The sequence below is a fragment of the Delphinus delphis genome, chromosome 2, assembly GCF_949987515.2.
Source record: "Delphinus delphis chromosome 2, mDelDel1.2, whole genome shotgun sequence".
Classification (NCBI taxonomy): domain Eukaryota; kingdom Metazoa; phylum Chordata; class Mammalia; order Artiodactyla; family Delphinidae; genus Delphinus; species Delphinus delphis.
In genome coordinates, this window is record NC_082684.1 from 128,583,577 (window position 1) to 128,609,515 (window position 25,939).

At 38.3% G+C, this 25,939-nt stretch overlaps 1 protein-coding gene and 1 non-coding gene across 3 annotated transcripts in view; one reads left to right on the top strand and one right to left on the bottom strand.

Moving 5' to 3' along the window:
* PTPN9 (protein tyrosine phosphatase non-receptor type 9) overlaps positions 1 to 25,939 on the top strand; it is a 79,429-nt gene that overhangs the window by 43,022 nt on the left and 10,468 nt on the right. For both annotated transcript variants that reach the window (XM_060005571.1, XM_060005572.1), the window contains exons 6-9: positions 13,760 to 13,870; positions 15,689 to 16,017; positions 20,256 to 20,349; positions 25,560 to 25,626. In XM_060005571.1, the coding sequence (XP_059861554.1) occupies positions 13,760 to 13,870; positions 15,689 to 16,017; positions 20,256 to 20,349; positions 25,560 to 25,626 (601 nt within the window). The remainder of the gene's footprint in view (positions 1 to 13,759; positions 13,871 to 15,688; positions 16,018 to 20,255; positions 20,350 to 25,559; positions 25,627 to 25,939) is intronic.
* On the bottom strand, positions 3,735 to 3,829 carry LOC132421480 (small nucleolar RNA U13). The gene has a single exon (XR_009518724.1). It is a non-coding gene; the product is annotated as a small nucleolar RNA U13 (small nucleolar RNA).

Here is a 25,939-nt window from a genome sequence, read left to right on the forward strand (position 1 = left end):
TAGGTATGGCCATTGTCTATGAAAAATGTCACCTAACCAGTAACTTGCAGACTTTTTGTCTCAACCTAGTCAGAAATATGTTTTACATTGCAACTTAGTGTACAATAATATCAATATATGTACACTAACTATACATATACATGTAAAGTTATATACATAGATAGGTTCTTAATCTCTTACCTCAAACTCTTAGGTTCAGAGATATTATTTAATATTTTGAACTTTAAAAGATAATATGGTCTGTATGTCACTTTAATATCAAATATTTCTGCAATGAAATGTATTATTCATATCATAACCTTTGGAGAAGAACAAAGGTTATAAATAGCTTATGGGATTTCAGGTCAGATTTTGCTGTCCCATGAATTTTTGCACCAAACTTACAAAAGAAACTAGTGGCTTTCAGAGCTGTTTAGATTTCAGAATTTGAGCATACAGGTGTATGTATGTGTGTGTACATATTTATAAAACAAAAAGTTTCACAAAACAAGCTTTACTTTTACTCTGTACAATCATTTTGATTATTCTGTTCTATAACATTTTAAAAATGTTAGTCATAACCTACTAAATTGATTTCAGGACCCACTGAGTGACAACCTGCAGTTGGAAAAACATTGATCGAGGAGTCTGTGTAGTCTTTTTTTTTTTTTTTTTTGGCCAAACTGTGTGGCATGTGGGATCTTAGTTCCCCCACCACGTATTGAACCCATGCCCCCTGCATTGGCAGCGCAGAGTCTTAACCACTGGACCACCAGGGAAGTCCTGTAGGAGTCTGTGCAGTCTTTGTTCCAGGACCTCACTTGGGAGTACTGTGGAACTAGATGTTTAGAAGTGTTTATTTACTATTACAGCTTTACAACAGAAATTATATAAAGAGAGTACTATACTGCATGTTGTTTTCTGGGACTTCACTTGTGATTGTATTACTAAAATTCCTATTGTGGCATTTAGCTTTGATTCATTCCTTTTTATTGATGGGTGAAGGATTTATACCTTTTAATTCCTCATCCATTGATGAATACACCAGTTTATTTATCTACTTCTTTTGATGGCTCTTTGGGTCATTTTCTGATTTTTGCTATTGTGAACAATGCTGCTATGAACATTTTTATACATGTCTTCTGGTGCATATGTGCAAGAATATCTCTAGGGCAGTGTTTCTCAACCATTTTTTCATTATTGCCTCACTAAGGAGTCTTCTTTAGACTCCCCCCACCCCCAGTTGTTGTTCTTCTAATGAAATTTTAATACCACAGATATAATGTATATATCTTGATGTACTGAATGTATTAATATATATATCTTGATGTACTGAACATATATCTATGCTTTATGCACAAAAAGAGTGTGTATGTTTGGGTTGTTTTTCCATTCCCCACTCTCCTCAGAATAATTTCACCCCCTTGGGTATGATATCACCTCTATTGAAAATGCATGCTCTAGGGGAATTCCCTGGTGGTCCAGTGATTAGGACTCCGCACTTCCACTGCTGGGGGCCCGAGTTTGATCCCTGGTTGGGGAACTAGATCCCGCATGCATACCACAACTAAGAGTGCACATGCTGCAACTAAGAAGCCCGCATGCCACAACTATGAACCCACATGCCACAACAAAGGATCCTGCATGCCAAAACTAAGACCTGGTGCAGCCAAAATAAATAAATAAATATTAAAAAAAGAAAAGAAAAGAAAAGAAAAGAAAATGCATGCTCTAGAGCATACATCTAGGAGTAGAATTACTGGGTCGTAAGGTCTGGGAAGATTCAGTTTTATAAGATAGTGTTTAATTGTTTTCCTAAGTGGTTGTACCCACCTGCCATGTGTAAAATTTCCACATCCTCTCCAATACATGATAATGTCACACTTCTTAATTTTTCCCAATCGAGTGGGTATAAAATGGTATCTTGTGGTATAACTTACCTCTCTCTTATTAGTGAGGTTAAGTATCCCTTCATATATTTATTGGCCATATATGTTTTCTTCTGCTGCAAAGTGCCTGTTTATGGCTTTTACCTATTTTCCTATCATCCATTTATGTAGTTTTGTACTAATCTATTTCTCTGTGTGTGTGTATATGTATATACATACACTGTCTCAGTTTATAGCTTGTTTTTTCACTTTTTATACAGTCCTTTTGACTAACATAAGTTCTTAGTTTTAGTATGATTAAATGAGTCTGTATTTTATTTTCTGCTTAATATGTTTTGCATTGTAAATCCTTCCCTATTCCAAAGTCAGAAAAAATTAATTAGCTATTTTATTTTATTTTACTGCTGTACCACTGATTCCACCATGTGTATTAATGTTTTTAGTGATTTTTTTTATTGTGGTAAAATATACATAACAAAATTTACCATTTTAACCATTTTAAGTGTACAATTCAGTAGCATTAAGTACATTCACAATGCAACCCATCACCACTGTCCATTTTCAAAACTATTCATCATCCCAAACAGAAACTCTGTGCCCGTTAATCAATATATCCCCACCCTGCCCCCCAGCCCCTGGTAACCTTCATTCTACTTTCTGTCGCTATGAATTTGCCTATTCTAGGTCCTCATGTAAGTGGAATCATGCAGCATTTGTCCTTTGTGTCTGATCACTTAGCATAATATTTTTAAGATTCATCCATATTGTAACATGTATCAGAATTTCATTCCTTTTTAAGGCTGAATAATATTTTATTGTATGTATATACCACGTGTTGTTAATCCATTCATCTGTCAAACAGTTGGGTTCTTTCCACTTTTTGGCTATTGTGAATAATGGTGCTATGAACATTGGTGTTACAGCATCTGTTTCAGTCCTTGCTTTAAGTTCTTTTGTGTATATGCCTAAAAGTGGAATTGTTGGATCATGTGGTAGTTCTATGTTTAACTTTTTGAGAAGCTATTTTCTTTTAAAAATTTAAAATTTTGTTTTTGTCATTTAAGACCTTAATCCATCTGGAGTTGATTTTTGAGTATGGTATGAGATGTAGGAATCTGACTTTTTTTTCCATATGGATAGCTAATTTTTTTCCAGTTTTGCATACTAAATAGTCCCTCCTTTCCACAAAATAGGCTTTCTGTTTCTGTTTTAACAGAGTCACAATAACCTGGTAAGTTAATATATCACAGACAGTTTAATCATCTAACCATCTTTCTGTATTATTCATATTGTTTTCAGGTTTAAATAATACTATTATGATCATTTAAGCTTTTTCTTTTAAATTATTTTAAGAAGGTATTTCTAAGACATGGATTATTTGGCTAAAGATTATGAATATTCTTAATCTCTCTTATACATTACTAGGTTACCCTCCATAAAAGTGGAAAAAAAATTTACACTGTCACCAAGAAATACGGGTATCTATTTCCTTCAGCCATCCCAGTACAGCATTCCATAAATTTTCTCTTTTTTTCTTTTTTTTAACATCTTTATTGGAGTATAATTGCTTTACAATGGTGTGTTAGTTTCTGCTTTATAGCAAAGTGAATCAGCTGTACATATACATATATCCCCATATCTCCTCCCTCTTGCGTCTCCCTCCCACCCTCACTATCCCACCCCTCTAGGTGGTCACAGGGCACCGAGCTGATCTCGCTGAGCTATGTGGCTGCTTCCCACTAGCTATCTGTTTTACATTTGTTAGTGTATATACGTCCATGCCACTCTCTCACTTTGTCCCAGCTTACCCTTCCCCCTCCCCATGTCCTCAAGCCCATTCTCTATGTCTGCATCTTTTTTTTTTCATGTCAGACGGGTAATGTGCCACAAGGTTGGAAGGAGGCACATGTCACACAAGCGCGTGAACACCCAGTCATCACACTTATGAACTACAAAAGGATCGATGTCTGCATCTTTATTCCTATCCTGCCCCTAGGTTTTTCAGAACCTTTTTTTTTTTTTTTTGGATTCCATATATATGTGTTAGCATACAGTATTTGTTTTTCTTTTTCTGACTTACTTCATTCTGTGTGACAGACTCTAGGTCCATCCACCTCACTACAAATAACTCAATTTCATTTCTTTGTATGGCTGAGTAATATTCCATTGTATATATGTGCCACATCTTCTTTATCCATTCATCTGTCGATAGACACTTAAGTTGCTTCCATGTCCTGGCTATTGTAACTAGAGCTGCAATGAACATTGTGGTATGTGACTCTTTTTGAATTATGGTTTTCTCAGGATATATGCCCAGTAATGGGATGGCTGGGTCGTATGGTAGTTCTATTTTTAGTTTCTTAAGGAACCTCCATACTGCTCTCCATAGTGGCTGTACCAATTTACATTCCCACCAACAGTGCAAGAGGGTTCCCTTTTCTCCGTAGCCTCTCCAGCATTTATTGTTTGTAGATTTTTTGATGGCCATTCTGACTGGTGTGAGGTGTTACCTCATTGTTGTTTTGATTTGCATTTCTCTAAAGATAAATGATGTTGAACATCCTTTCATGTGTTTGTTGGCAGTCTGTATATCTTCTTTGTTGGCAGTCTGTATATCTTGGAGGAATGCCTGTTTAGGTCTTCTGCCCATTTTTGGATTGGATTGTTTGTTTTTTTGATACTGAGCTACATGAGCTGCTTATAAATTTTAGAGATTAATCCTTTGTCAGTTACTTCATTTGCAAATATTTTCTCCCACTCTGAGGGTTGTCTTTTCGTCTTGTTTATGTTTTCCTTTGCTGTGCAAAAGGTTTTAAGTTTCATAAGGTCCCATTTGTTTATTGTTGTTTTTATTTCCATTATCTAGGAGGTGGGTCAAAAAGGATCTTGCTGTGATTTATGTCATAGAGTGTTCTGCTTATGTTTTCCTCTTAGAGTTTTATAGTGTCTGGTCTTACATTTAGGTCTCTAATCCATTTTGAGTTTATTTTTGTGTATGGTGTTAGGGAGTGTTCTAATTTCACTCTTTTACATGCAGCTGTCCAGTTTTCCCAGCACCACTTATGGAAGAGGCTGGCTTTTCTCCATTGTATATTCTTGCCTCCTTTATCAAAAATAAGGTGACCATATGTGCATGGGTTTATCTCTGGGCTTTCTATCCTGTTCCATTGATCTAAATTTCTTGTTTTTGTGCCAGTACCATATTGTCTTGATTTACTGTAGCTTTGTAGTATAGTCTGAAGTCAGGGAACCTGATTCCTCCAGCTCCGTTTTTCTTTCTCAAGATTGCATTGGCTATTCGGCATCTTTTGTGTTTCCATACAAATTGTGAAATCTTTTGTTCTAGTTCTATGAAAAATGCCATTGGTAGTTTGATAAGGATTGCATTGAATCTGTAGCTTGCTTTGGGTAGTATAGTTATTTTCACAATGTTGAGTCTTCCAATCCAATAACATGGTACATCTCTCCATCTGTTTGTATAATTTTTAATTTCTTTCATCAGTGTCTTATAGTTTTCTGCATACAGGTCTTTTGTCTCCTTAGGTAGGTTTATTCCTAGGCATTTTATTCTTTTTGTTGCAATGGTAAACGGGAGTGTTTCCTTAATTTCTGTTTCTGATCTTTCGTTCTTAGTGTATAGGAATGCAAGAGATTTCTGTGCATTAATTTTGTATCCTGCTACTTTACCAAATTCATTGATTAGCTCTAGTAGTTTTCTGGTAGCATGTTTAGCATTCTCTACGTACAGTATCATGTCATCTGCAAACAGTGACAGCTTTACTTCTTCTTTTCCGATTTGGATTCCTTTTATTTCTTTTTCTTCTCTGATTGCTGTGACTAAAACTTCCAAAACTATGTTGAATAATAGTGGTGAGAGTGGACAACCTTGTCTTCTTCCTGATCTTAGAGGAAATGGTTTCAGTTTTTCACCATAGAGAACAATGTTGGCTGTGGGTTTGTCATATATAGCCTTTATTATGTTGAGGTAAGTTCCCTCTATGCCTGCTTACTGGAGGGTTTTTATCATAAATGGGTGTTGAATTTTGTCAAAAGCTTTTTCTGCATCTATTGAGTTGATCATATGGTTTTTCTCCTTCAATTTGTTGATATGGTTTATCACACTGATTGATTTGCGTATATTGAAGAATCCTTGCATTCCTGAGGTAAACCCCACTTGATCATGGTGTATGATCCTTTTAATGTGCTGTTGGATTCTGTTTTCTACTGTTTTGTTGAGGATTTTTGCCTCTATGTTCATCAGTGATATTGGCCTGTAGTTTTCTTTCTTTGTGACATCTTTGTCTGGTTTTGGTATCAGGGTGATGGTGGCCTCGTAGAATGAGTTTGGGAGTGTTCCTCCCTCTGCTATATTTTGGAAGAGTTTGAGAAGGATAGGTGTTAGCTCTTCTCTAAATGTTTGATAGAATTCGCCTGTGAAGCCACCTGGTCCTAGGCTTTTGTTTGTTGGAAGATTTTTAATCACAGTCTCAATTTCAGTGCTTGTGATTGGTCTGTTTATATTTTCTATTTCTTCCTGGTTCAGTCTCGGAAGGTTGTGCTTTTCTAAGAATTTGTCCATTTCTTCCAGGTTGTTCATTTTACTGGCATATAGTTGCTTGTAGTAATCTCTCATGATCCTTTGTATTTCTGCAGTGTCAATGGTTACTTCTCCTTTTTCATTTCTAATTCTATTGATTTGAGTCCTCTCCCTTTTTTCTTGATGAGTCTGGCTAATGGTTTATCAATTTTGTTTATCTTCTCAAAGAACCAGCTTTTAGTTGTTTTGATCTTTGCTATTGTTTCCTTCATGTCTTTTTCATTTATTTCTGCTCTGATCTTTATGATTTCTTTCCTTCTGCTAACTGTGGGATTTGTTTTGTTCTTCTTTCTCTAATTGCTTTAGGTGTAAGGTTAGTTTGTTTATTTGAGATATTTCTTGTTTCTTGTATTGCTATAAACTTCCCTCTTAGATCTGCTTTTTCTGCATCCCATAGGTTTTGGGTTGTTGTGTTTTCATTGTCATTTGTTTCTAGGTATTTTTAAATTTCTTCTTTGATTTCTTCAGTTATCTCTTGGTTATTTAGTAGTGTACTGTGCAGCCTCCATGTGTTTGTATTTTTTACAGATTTTTTTTCCTGTAATTGATATCCAGTCTCATAGAGTTGTGGTCGGAAAAGATACTTGATGCGATTTCAGTTTTCTTAAATTTACCAAGACTTGATTTGTGACCCAAGATACGATCTATCCTGGAGAATGTTCCATGAGCACTTGAGAAGAAAGTGTATTGTGTTGTTTTTGGATGGAATGTCCTATAAATGTCAATTAAGTCCATCTTGTTTAATGTATCATTTAAAGCTTGTGTTTCCTTATTTATTTTCATTTTGGATTATCTGTCCATTGGTGAAAGTGGAGTGTTAACGTCCCCTACTGTGATTGTGTTACTGTTGATTTCCCCTTTTATGACTGTTAGCATTTGCCTTATGTTTTTAGGTGCTCCTATGTTGGGTGCATAAATATTTACAATTGTTATATCTTCTTCTTGGATTGATCCCTTGATCATTATGTACTGTCCTTCTTTGTCTCTTGTAATAGTCTTTATTTTAAAGTCTCTTTTGTCTGATATGAGAATTGCTACTCCAGCTTTCTTTTGATTTTCCATTTGCATGGAATATCTTTTTCCATCCCCTCACTTTCAGTCTGTATGTGTCCCTAGGTCTGAAGTGGGTCTCTTGTAGACAGCATATTTATCGGTCTTGTTTCTGTATCTATTCAGCCAGTCTGTGTCTTTTTGGTTGGAGCATTTAATCCATTTACATTTAAGGTAGTTAATCAATATGTATGTTCCTGTTACCATTTTCTTAATTGTTTTGGGTTTGTTATTGTAGGTCTTTACCTTCTCTTGTGTTTCTTGCCTAGAGAAGTTCCTTTAGCTTTTTTTGTAAAGCTGGTTTGGCGGTGCTGAATTCTCTTAGCTTTTGCTTGTCTGTAAAGGTTTTAATTTCTCTGTCGAATCTGAATGAGATCCTTGCTGCCTAGAGTAATCTTGGTTGTAGGTTTTTCTCTTTCATCACTTTAAATATGTCCTGCCACTCCCTTCTGGCTTGCAGAGTTCCTGCTGAAAGATCAGCTGTTACCTAATGGGGATTCCCTTGTGTGTTATTTGTTTTTTTTCCCTTGCTGCTTTTAATATTCTTTCTTTGTATTTAATTTTTGATACTTTGATTAATATGTGTCTTGGCGTGTTTCTCCTTGGATTTATCCTGTATGGGACTCTCTGTGCTTCCTGGGCTTGATTGAATATTTCCTTTCCTATATTAGGGAAATTTTCAACTATAATCTGTTCAAATATTTTCTCAGTCCCTTTCTTTTTCTCCTCTTCTTCCGGGATCCCTATAATTCGAATGTTGGTGTGTTTAATGTTGTCCCAGAGGTCTCTGAGACTGTCCTCAATTCTTTTCATTCTTTTTTCTTCATTCTGCTCTGTGGTAGTTATTTCCACTATTTTATCTTCCAGGTCACTTATCCGTTCTTCTGCCTCTGTTATTCTGCTATTGATTCCTTCTAGAGAATTTTAAATTTCATTTATTGTGTTGTTCATCATTGTTTGTTTGCTCTTTAGTTCTTTTAGGTCCTTGTTAAACATTTCTTGTATTTTCTCCATTCTATTTCCAGGATTTTTGATCATCTTTACTGTCATTATTGTGAAGTCTTTTTCAGGTAGACTGCCTGTTTCCTCTTCATTTGTTTGGTCTGGTGGGTTTTTACCTTGCTCCTTCATCTGCTGTGTGTTTCTCTGTCTTCTCATTTTGCTTAACTTACTGTGTTTGGTATCTCCTTTTCACAGGCTGCAGGTTCGTAGTTCCCGTTGTTTTTGGTGTGTGCCCCCAGTGGCTAAGGTTGTTTTGGTGGGTTGTGTAGGCTTCCTGGTGGAGGGGACTGGTGCCTGTGTTCTGGTGGGTGAGGCTGGATCTTGTCTTTCTGGTTGGCGGGACTGCGTCCGGTACTGTGTTTTGGGGTGTCTATGACCTTATTATGATTTTAGGCAGCCTCTCTGCTAATGGGTGGGATTGTGTTCCTGTCTTGTTAGTTGTTTGGCATAGGGTGTCCAGCACTGTAGCTTGCTGGTCGTTGAGTGGAGCTGGGTCTTAGCATTTAGATGGAGATCTCTGGGAGAGCTTTCGCCTCCTGGGAGCCAGGAGGTCTCTGGTGGACCAGTGTCCTGAACTCGGCTCTCCTACCTCAGAGGCACAGGCCTGACACCCGGCCGGAGCACCAAGACCTGGTCAGGACACACGGTACGGCTTCATCCAGGGGCACTTGCAGGCAGGTAGGGCACACCCGATTGGTGCAGTCACCGAGAGGGCGAGTCCGCCTGCCCGCCCGCTGGTCCCGTCCCCTTCCCTCTGACTGCCTGAGCGGGTGCAGTCTCGCTTCCTCCAGACAGAGTCTGGGAACCCCACCTCCCTTTGCTCTTTTTTTGAATTTAGAAGTTCTAAAATAATAACATCCTTTTTTTTGTTGTTTGAACTCCTTTAAATAATAACATTGTAGTATCTTTTTTTTTTTTTCAAATGTTCTTTTGCTGTTAATGTGTCCTCCTTTATCTGGTTCAAAATAATGAAACTACTATGGATGTTTTGTTGTTGTTTTGCTATATAAATTCAAAGAGAATGAAATAAAAGTTTGGTTGCCTTAAAATCCATATCATGTTTTTCTTAGTGACTTACTGCTCTGTCATTGGGAGCAGGTAAAATTTTAGATATAGTCCCCTAACATCCTCATTCTCATGAAAGTTGTAAGTAGAAGTTTAATGCACAGTCTCATACTTCAGATTTTTTAAAATTAATTAATTAATTAATTAAATTTTGGCTGCGTTGGGTCTTTGTTGCTGTGCGTGGGCTTTCTCTAGTTGCGGCGAGTGGGGGCTACTCTTTGTTGTGGTATGCGGGCTGCTCATAGCGGTGGCTTCTCTTGTTGCGGAACATGGGCTGTAGGCACGCGGGCTTCAGTAGTTCTGGCACACGGGCTCTAAAGTGCAGGCTCAGTAGTTGTGGCGCACAGGCTTAGCTGCTCCGCAGCATGTGGGATCTTCCCAGAGCAGGGCTTGAGCCCATGTCCCCTGCATTGGCAGGTGGATTGTTAACCACTGTGCCACCAGGGAAGTCCTTACCGATTTTTCTATTGAAGTGTTTGTCTCATTGATTTACAAGACTTGTTATTAAGAATATTAAGAGTATTGTTAAGTATGTGTTACCAGCATTTTTGCAGTTTATAATTTGTTCAACTTTATGGTGTCTTTTGTCATACTACTATGTTTTCTTAATTTTTCATTATCGTTTTAATATAGTATATTACATGTAGTATATTTAATAATATATCATATTATATATGGTACATAATATTATGGACAAAATAATTTGTTTTCAAATAGCTGTCCTGGCAACATTTGTTAACTAATACATTTATTTCCCTACTCATTTGGGATAACACCTTTATCTTATACTTAATTTCCATATGGTAAGTATGTCTATTTCTGGACTCCCTGTTCTGTTGATCTAGGCATCAAGACCAACATATTCACTTTTTAATTTATTGTAGCCTTATAATAAAGTTTAATATCTTATACAACAAGCTTCCCTGTATTCTTTTATTTCTAAAAGTTGTTTTGACCTTTTTGCACTTTTATTCTTTTACATGCGCTTTCATGTGTTTTTATTTAAATATTTACTGATATATAACATGCATACTAAAAACAAACTTTATAACTAGTTTTTATAAATTATAAAAGCAATTAAAAAGTAATTCAAGGAAAAGTCTCTGACCACTCCCTCACACACCCCAGTGCCATTCCCCAGAGATAACCACTTATTCAAAATTATAAATCTGATGAGAAAATATTTTAAAAAATCATCATCTTTTGATTAGATGAATGTTAGAGTCATTCAGTCAAGTTCTGGAAGATAAAACACTTTGGGATTTAATTTGGATATAATGAATTAATTGGAGAATTGACATCTTTACAGCATCATCTTCTCCTGTCCAGGAATGCTATGTTTTGTTTTATGGATTTTTTTAAAGTCTTTTGTTATGTCTTTCAATAAGATTTTAAAATTATGTGTCTTACATGTTTCTTGTGACATATATTCCTAGGCTAAAAAAATGTATACCTATATATGTATGTATAAACGTAGCAGACACCAAGGATAAATCATCTTTTTTGTATGACCAGTGACTTACAGGGGGAGAGAGACAGGGAAGGAGATGGTGCTTGTGTGCACAAGTGCTATTATAAACCAGAGGCTTTTTACCATTATACTTTTATGTTGATTATTATTTATAGGGTGGCTAATTTTTTCATATTTACCTTTTATACTTTAAAATACTATTATAATTTATATTTATCTTTTGTACTTTAAAATGCTATTATAATACTTTAAAATACTATTATAGGGACTTCCCTGGTGGCGCAGTGGTTAAGAATCCGCCTGCCAATGCAGGGGACACGGGTTTGAGCCCTGATCCGGGAAGATCCCACATGCCGCAGAGCAACTGGGCCTGTGCGCCGTGGCGGCTGGGCCTGCGCTCTGGAGCCCGCGAGCCACAACTACTGAGCCCGTGTGCCACAACTACTGAAGCCTGTGCGCCTAGAGCCTGTGCTCCACAACAAGAGAAGCCACTGCAATGATAAGCCTGTGCACCACAACGAAGAGTTGCCCCCGCTCACTGCAACTAGAGAAAGCCTCCACGCAGCAACAAAGACCTAACACAGCCAAAAAAAAAAAAATACTATTATAGTGGCGACTGCCCTGGTGGTCCAGTGGTTAAGGATCTGACTTCCGCTGCAGGGGACGTGGGTTCAATCCCTGGTGGAAGAGCTAAGATCCCATGTGCCGCAGGGCAACTAAGCCTGCATGCCACTAGAGAGCCCACGTGCCATAACTAGAGAGCCTATGTGCCACAACTACTGAGCCTGTGCACTCTGGAGCCCGCACAGCACAACTAGAGAAGGCTGCGTGCCACAATGAAGAAACAGAGCAGCCAAAAATAAATAAATAATTTTTTTTTTTTTTTTTTTTTTTTTTTTTTTGCGGTACACGGGCCTCTCACTGTTGCGGCCTCTCCCGTTGCAGAGCACAGGCTCCGGACGCGCAGGCTCAGCGGCCATGGCTCACGGGCCCAGCCGCTCTGCGGCATGTGGGATCTTCCCAGACCGGGGCACGAACCCATGTCCCCTGCATTGGCAGGCGGACTCTCAACCACTGCGCCACCAGGGAAGCCCAGTAAAAATATTTTTTAAAACTACTATTATAATCTAACTGGGAATAATTTCTTTCCAGTTAGAATACCAGTATTATTCAGTGTCCCTGCCTATGAGAAGTGCTGAAATATTGAGAAACTAAATGAAACTAAGAGCTATGGATTAAGAAGGAATAATTTTTCATTCTTATGCCTTGTGCAGATCAGGGTGTCTCTTTTCTTTTAGACCTCATTTGCCCTTGTGCCCGCTAGATCATATTGATTGATTGAATGAATGAATACGTAAATAGATGAAGAGATGAGTGGAAAATCAATGATTATAAACACACAGATATCAGAATAAAGGAAAGATTATGAGAAATGTTTCATGTTCATTTTATTCGTGATCTAGTTGTTCCTTAAAGTTTTAATAATCAGAACTTAAGGATGCACACATGTATGCTGACAAGAAAAATCAGAGTAGTTTTGATCCATAAAGCTTATATTGACAACATAACATTGTTACTTTTATTTTTTATTTTATTTATTTGCTTCACAAATAAGATTTTCTCTGAAAATGCAGCACTGTGCTGACAATAAAAATCATAGAGAACTCATGTGATCAGGGAAATATAATCACGGGAAAAAATGGTAAGGAGATATCCATCTGTTATCAAAGTTTCCTTTGAGATTCCTCTTTCAGATCTGCCGGAAGACTTGAGAATCTTTAGGGTATCTCTTACTAATGTAACTACAAGTCCTGAAGTCTTTCTCTGTCATTAAATGGGTCCAGATCAAATAACTCAAAGCCCATGCATTTAAATGTGCAGATTCCAGCACACTCACCTATAATTCTGAGGTGTCCCAGGCCAAACTTTTGTTCTTCTCTGTTTCTCCATAACATGATTACAATTAAAGGTAAATCAATTTAAAAAATTTTTATTGGAGTTTAGTTGATTTACAATGTTGTGTTAGTTTCAGGTGTACAAATCAGTTATATTGATATATCTACGTATGTACACGCTTTTTTTTTTTTGTATTCATTTCCCATATAGGCCATTACAGAGTATAGAGTTCCCTGTGCTATACAGCAGGTTCTTATTATCTATTTTCTATATAGTAGTGTGTATATATCAATACCAATCTCCCAATTTATCCCTCTCCCCGCTTCATCCCCTGGTAACCATAAGTTTGTTTTCTACATCTGTGACTCTACTCCTGTTTTGTAAATAAGTTCATTTGTACACTTTTTGTAGATTCCACATATAAGCGATATATGATATTTGTATTTTTGTGTCTGACTTACTTCACTCAGTATGACAATCTCTAGGTTCATCCATGTTGCTGCAAATGGCATTATTTTGTTTTTTTTATGGCTGAGTAATATTCCATTATATATATATATACGTACCACATCTTCTTTATCCATTCCTCTGTTGATGGGCATTTAGGTTGCTTCCATTTCTTTCTTTTTAACCACTTTTTCTCTAGCTACTAAGTGAAACCTGAATTAAGCTATAGACTCCCCCTGCTGGGTTAAGAATGGTGAGAAGAGCAAAAAACCTAAACTTTGTACTTGAACAGTCAAAGGTCCCATTAGGCACTGTTGCAGTGCCCTAACTGGTATTTATAAATTCTTGTATTGTTCTCCGCAGGGAGCTTTTCCAGCTCGTTTGAAGAAAGTGCTGATTGTGGGAGCACCCATATGGTTCCGAGTGCCCTATTCCATCATCAGCCTCCTTCTGAAGGACAAAGTCCGGGAGAGGGTAAAGGAAGCTAACTTAATTTTATTTGGGGGTGGGATAGATACATTTCCATCTCTACTGCTGAAACCTGCCAATTAATTTTCTACCTTCAAAAAACCTTCCTGGCTTGTTTCTCTTTCTGCTTCTGTTAGTGTGTTCACTTATATTCTCTGCTTTATTCTTTACTCAGCCCAGTATAGGCTGCCTTTCTTACTGTACAAGTTCCTTGGAGTTAGGACCTGGACATAGTTTGGGCACTTCCCCTGTATGTAGCACCTTGCATGCAGATAGTATCGAAGGAATGTGTCCCATGAGTGACTCAGAGATAGCTACTACTTCCAAAATTTAGTCCTGTGGCTCTACAGGCTTTTAATATTTAACAACTTCTAATATAATTACATCAGTTGAACTGGTGTTTGAATTTGTTCAACCGGAAATATTCAGTCCCCTTGACCACCACGGTGGTGGAGGAGACTCTCAATCTCTCTTTTACTTTATTCCTGGCATTTTCTCTTAAAACAGCTTGTTGCTTCCCAACTTCAAAAGCATTGTCTAAAATTATCTTGATTCTATTATCATCCACTGAGTATTCCAGGATGGAAAGATTATGGTTTCAGTCATTTACTCATTCATTTCTCACCCTTGAAAGAAAGGGTATATGAAACATTGGTATAATAGAATAAGATAATAATGTTGTAAAATATTATCAGAGGGTTTTTTTTTTAGTATGAGATTATATGAATAATAACAATACAGATCTTTGTAGCTGAGGCGACTTGGGTTGGAGAGGGGAAACTAAAGGTGTTTGATTCTGCGGAAGCTACTTAGTGACCTAGTGACCCCAGAGTAGGAGATTTCTTTCCTAAGATAACTCTTTGAGAGGACTCCTTAGGCAAGTTCTTAACACTTGAATTATATACAAGTATATACATGCATGTATGAACTCAGAATATTTTGAGCACCTTTACAGTCCAGGCTCTGGACCCTGGGAATTAAAAGTTGAGTAAGATAGCGCTTATTCCTGAGGAGCTTATGGTCCTGAAAGGGGACACAGACATGTTCAGAGAACTGTGGCTCTGAGAAACATAGAGGAGAATGTTATCTCAGACTGTCAGGGAGGGCTTCACAGAAGAGGTTGAGCTGTAAGCTCGTCCTTGAAGAGGCCAAAGAGGAAAAGAGGGCATTCCAGGAAGCAGCATTCCAGGAAGAGGCAACAGCAAGCAAGGCAAACATTCCCATTCCACACAGATTCCAAAAAGAACCAACTAGGCTAATTTGGTCCAGTATGGCTGTGTCCAAGCAGAGAGAGGAATTAAGTATTACAATTACTTCTCTAGCATTTTTCCTGGGCTACCCAGCCTCTGGGAGGCTGGCCTTGTCTTGCTTTCACGGAAACCTATCTTTGAGAATGTCCGTACCAAGCTGTGAGTAAAACACAAGCCAACAGGCTTAGAATTGATTGCCTTAGTATGGGGTTGACAAAAATAACCACTTCCCATGCATTCTTAGTAGTCAAAAAGGCGAATACCCACATGAGATGGTACTGGAAAGCCTTGTAAATAGTATAAAGCCTTGGTTCACTATACCTACGTTTATATAAGGTTTATAACAGGGCCCCTAATTCCAGGAATGAATTTGCTATACATTGTGGGAAGTCAAACCTTTTCTGGGAAATTCGTAGGACTTCATTCCCAAGCAGATGAAATTCAGTCTACTCCTTTTCTAAGTTTACCAGGTATTTCAAGCAAATCTCATATCATTCTCCAAAGCACTTTTGTTCTTTATCTTTTTGTTCCCCTCCCTCCCCACATACTCACGTGGTTCTTTCTGGCTTTCCAGATTCAGATATTAAAGACATCTGAAGTCACCCAGCACCTGCCCAGGGAGTGCCTTCCAGAAAACCTGGGTGGGTACGTCAAAATTGACCTCGCCACTTGGAATTTCCAGTTTCTATCCCAGATGAACGGCCACCCAGATCCCTTCGATGAGATCATCCTGTTCTCCCTCCCTCCGACCTTAGACTGGGACTCAGTGCATGTCCCAGGTCCCCATGCCATGACCATCCAAGAGTTGATGGACTATGTTAGCACCAGGCAAAAGCGGGGGATATATGAGGAGTATGAAGACATCCGTCGTGAGAACCCTGTTGGCACTTTCCACTGTTCCATGTAAGTAGGAAAAGTTTGGGCCAGCGATCACTTTCCAGGATGCTGTGGCATGCATTGGTACCCCTCCTTCCACACCTCACTTCCTTAACAGAGGCTTTTCCTTGTGTTAGGAGCCTCACTCTCACTTAGATGATAGTTTCTCTCATCCAGAAAGAGGCAACTCTTGGTGCTTGTTTCCAACAGTGTATACTGTGAAATTTCTGAAGGTCTTTGGTCCCAGTGGAGGAACTGTGTACTAATGGATACATTTTTTGATATTTCCCTGATATGCAAGTGTTTTTAGGAAAAAAACAAAAATGTAGGCTCAAAATGTAGGCTGTCGATTTGATCTCTGGTCCTTTCATTTGGGCAGTTTCTCCCTACAGCGTTTATAGTATTACATTACTTTCTGGGGAGGGGTACTGGTCCATTTAAGATAATCCACAGTCAGTAAGAGAAAGGAGTTGCCTCTTAGGAATTCAGCCTTGTGGGATTTTCCTTCTACCTGAATTCTGTAACTGGTTTATAACCACTTGATAACTATTGTTGGCAATAGAGCATGGATCATTTCCCTTACTGCTGCTGTCATTTATCTTACCATGTTTTCATTGGCTGTTGCAAAAGCTTCTTTTTCTCCAAGTTTTGAGACTGTTTGTTGAAAATTAAGGAAGCTCAGGGACTTCCCTGGCGGTCCAGTGGTTAGGACTTTGCCTTCCAATGCAGGGGGTTGCAGGTTCGTTCCCTGGTCAGGGAGCTAAGATCCCATATGCCTCGCAGCCAAAAATCCAAACGTAAAACAGAAGCAATATTGTACCAAATTCAATAAAGACTTTAAAAATGGTCCATATCAAAAAAAAAAAATCTTAAAAAAAAAAAAAAAGAAAATTAAGGAAGCTCTCCCCAGTGGGTCCCAGGCTCAAGTTCCAGCTTAGCCAGAAATACCCTCTGTAACTTACCCAAGTTATTTCTCTTCTGTGCACCTCAGTTTTCCTGTGTGTAGTATTTGATATTAGACTCACTGATATCTACTTACTCTTTTGTAGCTTAAATGTTTTAGGAATCCGTGATTCTGTGAGTACCTCTTTTCCCTTGTAATTCCTGTCCAGCTTAGTCAGTGTGCTGTAAAGAAGGTATGCAGGGAGTGAGGAAAGAGGGAAAAGGAAAAGAAAAAGAGGGAAAATAATGAGTTAGGAAACAAATAAGGGAAGTAAGAGAGAAGAAGCAATTGAGAAAAAAAAATCAATAAGCAGAACAAGAATGCAAAGGAAAATAAGAAATAAAAAAGAGAGAGAGAAAGCAGAGTATATATCATGTGGGGAGAGTATTCTTCTCTCCCACACAGCTCTGTTTCACCCCTACCAGCTCAAGACCCTTGTATGTATCCAGTCTTTTTCCCAGCCAGTGCAGAGGATGCACACTTGTCCTGGGTATTTCTGACCCTGCTCTGGGTGCTTCTACTGAGGGGTCCTTGAGGTGTCATTTCTACAATGGTTCCCCTTCCCTACATTAAAAAAGTGGGTTTGCATTGTGCTCCTTGCACCACCCAAGCCAGCTGTCGGGTTATAATCAGAGAATATGTCCTAGTCCTATGGAAGGACTTCCCAATCTTGCCTCTTTATTTATTGAATCAATGAAAACGTCCCACTTCAGGAACTAGAAACCAGAATCCTCAACATCTTCAGGCCCCTGTCTTACACCAAGTTCCAGTAGAACTACTTACACAGAACAAACTGTTTCCCATGGAATTCTAGATTAAGAAGTAGATAGAGTATTCACTGCTGTCCAGGATGCCCGTGGACCAAGAGACTTTCTTTCCCTTTTTTTTCTCCCCTATACCATCCTTTCAAAGGATTTTTAAAAATTCAACTTTAAATTTTAACTTTATTATGAGATGATTGTAGATTCACATGCATTTGTAAGAAATAATAGAGATCATGTGTAACCTTTCCACAGCTATCCCACGGTAACATCTCCCAGAAGTTTAATATAGTATCACAACCAGGATCTTGATACAATCCACCAATCTTATTCAGATTTCCCCAGTTTCAGTGTGTGTGTATGTATTTAGTTCTTTACAATTTTTATCACACAGGTAAGTTTGTGTATACATAACTGCAGTCAAGATACAGAATTCCATAACCACATACCTCCATTCCACCCCTCCCCATCCCTAGCCCCTGCAACCACTAATCAATTCTCCATTACTATAATTTTATCATTTTAAGAATGTTATTATATAAATGGAATCATGCTATGTGTAAACTTTTGGGATTGCCTTTTTTCACTCAGTAGAATTCTCGGGAGATTCACCCAAGTTGTTATTTGTATCAAGTTTGTTCCTTTTTATTGCTGAGTAATATTCCATGGTATGGATGAACCACAGTACAAACTGTTAACCAATTAACCATTTACCTGTTGAAGGACATCTGGGTTGTTTCCAGTTTCTATTATAATTAAAGCTGCTCTGAACATTTGTGTCGAGGTTTTGTGTGAAAATAGTTTCTATTTTTCTGGGATAAATGTCCAAGAGTGGGATTGATAGGTCATATGGTAACTATGTGTTTAGCTTTATGAAAAACTGCCCAGCTCTTTTCCAGAGTGGCTGTACCCTTCTGCATTCCTCCCAGCAATATATGAATGATGCATTTTCTTTGCATCCTCACCATTGTTCAGTGTTGTCACTAGTTTTTATTTTAGCTGTTCTGATAGGTGTGTGATGAGATCCCTAAATTAAAATTAGAATTGTGGTTTTAATGTACATTTTCCTACTATCTAATGATATTGAGCATCTTTTCATGTGCTTCTTTGCCATCTGTATATTCTCTTTGTAAAATGTCTTTTGCCCATTTTCTATTTGGATTTTTTTTTAAACTGTTGGGATTTGAGAGTTCTTTATATTCTAGGTACTGGTTCTTTGTTGGATACATGGTTTGCGAATATTTTCTTCCAGTCTGTAGCTTTTTTTTTCATCCTTTTCTGGGTCTCTTGTGAAGCAGAAGTTTATTTTGATGAAGTTCCTTTAACAGTTATTCCTTGTACGGATCATGCTCTTGGTGTCAAGTCTAAGAACACATTGCCTAGCCCTAGAATCCAAAGATTTTTCTACGTTTTTTTTCCTAAAATTTTTATAAGTTTATGTTTTACATTTAATTTAAGTCTGTGATCCATTTTGAATGAACTTTTGTATAAGGTGTAAGGTTTAGGTTGATGTTCAAATTTTTTTCCCTATAGGTATCTAATTACTCCAGCACTGTTGGTCGAAGAGTATTCCTTTTATTGAATTGTTCTTGGAACTTTGTAAAATATCAGCTGGGCTTATTTGTGTGGGAAGAAGGATTTTTTTTTTTAAATCCACAGAGTACTCAAACTGTGTTTAATAAATTTATTTATTTATTTTTGGCTGCGTTGGGTCTTCATTGCGGCATGCAGGCTTTCTCTAGTTGCAGCAAGCGGGGACTGTTCTTCGTTGTGGAGCGCAGGCTTCTCATTGTGGTGGCTTCTCTTGTTGTAGAGCATGGGCTCTGGGTGTGTGGGCTTCAGTAGTTGTGGCATGTGGGCTCAGTAGTTGTGGCTTGCGGGCTCTAGAGTGCAGGCTCAGTAGTTGCGGTGCACAGGCTTAGTTGCTCCGTGGTATGTGGGATCTTCCTGGACCAGGGCTCGAACCCATGTCCCCTGCATTGGCAGGTGGATTCTCAACTACTGCACCACCAGGGAAGCCCGGCAGGTGGATTCTTAACCCTGGTGCCACCAGGGAAGTCCGGGAATTTTTTTTTTAAATATGAAAAAGAACAGAGCATAACGTGACAAACAACCATTTCCTGTCACCCCATTAGTACTGACAGTGTTTAGCATTTTGTTGGATTTGCTTCATCTTTTTTATTGTATAAAAGAATTAATTGTAAAGTTGAAATCCTTCTAATCCTCACCATCAGTTCTCCTCATTCCCCAGAAGCAGTCACTAGTATGAATGTGGTATGTTTCCTACCAGATCATTTTGTTTATACTGTTACATATACATTCATACCTATGAACAGTATAGAGTATTACTTTATATGTGTGGTCTTTATAAGTTTTTTTTTTTTGCTTTTAATCAATATGTATGCAAATGATTTTTTCAAAACCAAATAGTACCAAAAAGAAAAAGTAATGAATGACAACAATCTCCTGACTTGCGCTCAGTTCCACTTGCATTGTCATCCATTTTCAACTCTTGTAGCTGTTTTTTTTTCCTTTATTTTAGTTTGTTTCATTTCCTTCAGGTCCCCAGGAAACCTAGAGAAGAACCGCTATGGGGATGTACCCTGCCTGGACCAAACTAGAGTGAAGCTGACAAAACGAAGCGGCCACGCTCAGGTAGAAAGATAAATGCCATCCTTTTAGGAGCACTGAGGGAAATTTAAGCCTTTCCAAAGTGAAGCTTACTAATACTGTAGTAGAAAGAACATGGACTCTAAGCCAGAGAGAGAAGGTTTGAGTTTTACTTTTTTAAACTATATATATATATATATATATATATATATATATATATATATATATATATATATATATATATACACACATATATATATATATATAAAATTTATTTATTTTTGGCTACGTTGGGTCTTCGTTGCCGCGCGTGGGCTTTCTCTAGTTGCAGTGAGCAGGGGCTGCTCTGTTGCGGTGTACGGGCTTCTCATTGCGGTGGCTTATCTTCTTGCAGAGCAGGGGCTCTAGGTGCGCGGGCTTCAGTAGTTGTGGCACGAGGGCTCAGTAGTTGTGGCTCGCGGGCTTAGTTGCTCTGCGGCATGTGGGATCTTCCTGGACCAGGGCTGGAACCCATGTGCCCTGCATTGGCGGCGGATTCTTAACCACTGCGCCACCAGAGCAGCCTCAAGGTTTTCGTTTTAGACTACATACTAGTTATTAACATACACAAGTCCCTATGTGCCCATCTCACAGTACTAAGTAGAAATTAAATGAAATATTTTATGTACATGCTGATAGCACAAAGTTTGGCATATTACTGTAGGTGCTTGATAAATGTTCAATTATTTCGCCTTTTACTCCTAATAAAGTCATAGTCATGTCATCCACCATACTGGTGAGTGTATATGGTCAATACCAGGCGACTCTTGTTATAAGTGACCTCTAGGACTTCCCTCGTGGTCCAGTGATTAAGACTCCACGCTCCCAATGCAGGGGGCCTGGGTTCGATCCCTGGTCGGGGAACTAGATCCTGCATACCGCAACTAAGACCCAGGGCAACCAAATAAATAAATATTAAAAAAAAAAAAAGAAATCCAACTCTTAAAAGAAAAAAGTGACCTCTGATTTTTCCATCTAGAAGATCTGACAAAAATTTTGGACAACTAGTGTATACATAAATATATAGGGATAGAGATAAATTGGTCAGATGCCTCTATTATTTAATGTATTAATTTGATCATGTCTGTGCATATTAAAAATCACATGTACTTAGTAGAGATATTTAGTGAAAAGTTATTCAAACTTTTCACATACACCTTTAACATCAGTTTCTTTGTCCTCATTTGAGCTACTTTTTGAGTCAATCGAACACAGTTTTCCAGAACACATCATTTTTATTTCCTTTTTTAAGTGCCTGGTATTGTCACTGGAAAGTTTATTCTAAGTCAGAAAAGTCTATTAGCATAACATTAGCACAGTTTTTTCTTTTCATTCATCCTGTATCTCATGCATCCTCTGTAGCATTATCATTTACTTATACCTTTTTAAAGTCCTCTTTATTATAACTTGTTTACAGCAGCATCCAACACTTAAGAATTTTGAGGTCAACAATTAAATAGGTGTTACATTTCTTCTTTTTCCTTCCGATACAACAGTTCTGTCTGGTGACCTCTGTACACATCAAAAAACAGCATTGATTGAGGTTGCTGTTCACTATTTAAAAGGAGTTTAAATAGTGCCCCTTAACATGACACAGTATAGGGACTTGTTATATCCCCCCTTTTTTCTGGAGGATAATTCTTAGGAACATCATTGCCTTATATTTGGGTATGTATGGTACATGAGTCAGTACCCTAGGATCATGGTTTTAATCTCTTTTGACCCTAGTGTTTCAAGCACATAAACTGAATTCATAATCCTGTCTAGGATCCTTACAGAGGGTTTTCCTGCAGTGGCATTAGCTAAGAGTCTGGCTGACTGAAGGCAAATTCACCAGTATTATTAAGATCATCTTAGTTGAGTTGGGGTTCTGGAGTCAGAGATAATCTGAATGTATGTCTTGTTGACTACTCTGTCTCTAAGACCTAGAACAGTGACTGGCATGTATCAGACATTCAGTAAATTATTTGTGAATGAATGAGTGAATCCCAGTGTACCAGGAGACTATTCTAGTCATCCTGTAATTAATCTGAAGTTCATCGCTTGAGTTATAGTCCCTCTCATTACTACAAATATTGGTATAGCCTTTATTTCCACAATAAGTGGAGGATTCAGGTTTATTAGTGAATTGTTCAACAGATTTCACCTGGAATTACAAAGCCGTTAGTCCAGTTTCAGTTGAACTTGGCCCATAACATAATGTGCATGCTGTGTTTCTTCCTACTATTTCAGTTTGCCCCTAAGTCTATACTTTATCTCTGAGGTCATTTTCAATTTTTAATATGTAATGATTCTTCTGAAATTGCTGATTTTAATTCCCAGTGCTCTCAGAGACAAGGATGCTAAGAGCTGGTATCCTTAGTTATAAAGAAATGTCTCCTTTAAATAGGTGGCATTTCTTTTCAAAGCATGAAGGTAGCTCCAAGAGTAACAGCTCATATATTACTTATATAATATGTTGATTGGCATGTACCAGGTAAATCCTTTGTACTTTTCTATGCCTTCTCACCTGGGTCCTGCAGTGTATACCATTTGAATGTGCCAGGCTGAACAGAGGATGGGCTTTGGCTGACTATGGGTGGGCCCTGGATTGAGAAGCCTGGTTGGGGTGAGTGAGACTTTTAGCTTTCTGGGTCTGCTGCAGATGATCCATTAGCTCAGTGAAGGTGTCCAAGTCAGGGTAGAACACTAGTAGTATGAGGTCAATACCAGTTGCTGTGGGAGAAGAACAGAGCAGGAAACTCTTGAATAAATAATTAGTGGGAGGATAAGTTGGTAGACTGACTATCTAATGGACATATATCCAAATAACATGGGTTTGACCATGAGATGGAGATGTGTTTTTTTTTTTTTGGCCGAGCCGTGTAGCTTGCAGGATCTTAGTTCCCCTACCAGGGATTGAACCCGGGCCTACGGCAGTGAAAGCACCAAGTCCTAACCACTGGACCGCCAGGGAACTCCCTGGAGATGTTTTCTTAGGGTGGCTGTGTGGTACTGACAGTTCAGACTGTCCTCCAAGTGTTGGAACCCAGTGGAGAAAGGGTTGATGGGGAGTCATTCCCATTTCTCTAGAGTGGAGTGGAGTATGGATTTTCCCTAGTTTGCTGTTGAAACTTTTTTACTTTTGTCCTCCTGTAACCCTCCATATCCTATTTAATTTCCCTGATGGCTAATGATGTAAATAAGACCGAGGACATTGCGAGGTGGGAAAAGGCCCGCAGAAGAGAGTGAGTCAGGAGCTATTCATTGAGACTCTTCTGAATGTGTGTGGCTTTTTGCTTTGTGTTAATTTAGGCAGTAATGGAGCCCGTTTGGCCCATGCTGTTGATGGTCCTAGCTGTGAGGTATAGCTTTCTTCCTTCTCCAGTCACACTTTGCCTTTTGTGTGTCACAGCATGGACAGGTGTTCCCGTTTATGTTGCTTGGCTTGCCTGCCTTTTGGTTTTGGTTCTGAGCTATAGTGCTACAAGTCCTAATGAACTCCTTTTTTGTAAATAACAGCTTTACCGAGATATAATCCACATACCGTACAGTTCACTCATTAAAAGTGTACAAGTCATTGGTTTTTAATATATTCTCAGAGTCATGCAATTATCACCCCAATCAACTTTAGAACATTTTATCACCTAAAGAAGAAACTCACCTTGGTAGTCACTCCCCATTTCCCCCAAACCCACCTACTTTTTGTCCACTCTTTTTGCCTATTGTGGACATTTCACATAGATAGAATCATACAATATATGGCCCTTTGTGTCTGGTTTCTCTCAGCGTGTTTTCAAGGTTCATACATGTTGTAGCATGTATCAGTATTTCACTCCTTTTTATTGCTAAATAATATTCCATTGTATGATATATACCACATTTTATTTACCCATTCATTAGTTGATAAACAATTGAATTGTTTCCATTTTTTGGCTATTATGAATGATGCTGCTGTGAATATTGTTTATGAGGTTTTTTTGTTTACATCTGTGTCTTCATTTCCCTTGGGAGTGGAATTGCTGGGTCATATGGTAGCTCTGTGTTTAACCTTTTGAGGAAGTGCCAGACGGTTTTCCAAAGTGACTGCACCATTTTACATTACCACTAGCAGTGTATGAGGGTTCCAGTTTCTCTACATCTTTGCCAATATTTGTTATTATATTTTACCTGTAGCCATTCTAGTGAGTGTGAAGTGGTATATCTCAGTGTGGTTTTGATTTGCATTTCCCTGATGACTAATGATGTTGAGCAACTTTTCACGTTGCTCATTGGCCATTTATATATCATCTTGGAAAAATGGCTATTCTGATTCTTTGCCCATTTTAAAACTGAGTTGTCTTTTTACTATTTATTTGTGGGAGTTCTTTATATAGTCTAGATACAAATCCCTTATCAAATGTGTGCATTCTGTGGGTGGGTTTTTCATTTTCTTTCTTTTTTCTTTTTTTTTTTTAAATATTTATTTATTTATTTAGTTTGGCTGCACTGGGTCTTAGTTGTGACATGCGGGATCTTTAGTTGCTGCATGCATATGGGATCTAGTTCCCTGACCAGGGATCGAACCCAGGCTCCCTGCATTGGGAGCGCAGAGTCTCAGCCACTGGACCACCTGGGAAATCCCCTGTTTTTTTCACTTTCTTGATGGTGTCCTTTGAAGCACAAAAGTTTTCAGTTTTAATGTAGTTCAATTTATCTGTTTTTTCTTTTGTTGCTTGTGCTTTTGGTGTCATATCTAAGGAGGATTTGCCTAACCCAAGGTCACAAATATTTAATCCTATGTTTTCTTCTAAGAGTTTTATAGTTTTAGCTCTTACATTAGGTCTGTGATCCATTTGGAGTTAGGTTTTTTGTTTGTTTGTTTTTGTTTTTTGGGGGGTTTTTTTGGCCTCGCTGTGCGGCTTGCAGAACCTTAGTTCCATGACCAGGGAGTGAACACCGACCATAGCAGTGAAAGCACTGAGTCCTAACCACTGGACCACCAGGGAATTTCCTGGAGTTAGTTTTTGTATATGATGTGAGGAAGGGGTAAGCTTCATTTTTTTCTGCATGTGGATATACACTTGTCCCAGTAACATTTGTGGAAGTGAGGTTTTGAATTGGTCCTTTCACTCCTCGTTTTCTGCATGACAAAAAGAGAAAATTCATACCTTGAGTTTTAGTTACTTAGTACATCATTTTCCTACCCAAATGGTATATCCCACACAGCTGCAACGATATTTCCTTTTTATCATTAGACAGATTACATCAATGCCAGTTTCATGGATGGCTACAAACAGAAGAATGCTTACATTGGGACACAAGGTAAGTAGTCTGCCCCTCACAAATTGGTTTTGTGTCATCTACCTATGATTGTTGGCATCAGATGATAGCATAATTTTTAAAGGAAATGGTAGCTTGAGGTGATGTTGCAGCCACTAGATCCTGGCCTTTCATAAAGATTGAGGGTTATTGAGGAAGGCAGATGAGAGGTGTAGAATTTCTGTACCAGATGTGCCTGGAAACTCACTGCATAGAGATAGACTAGAGATTTGAACACACAACATTACTACAAGTTTTTGGACTGTGTCTTAGTGTTGCCAACCCAAGGGAATGGGACATCAGAGTTCACTGGGCA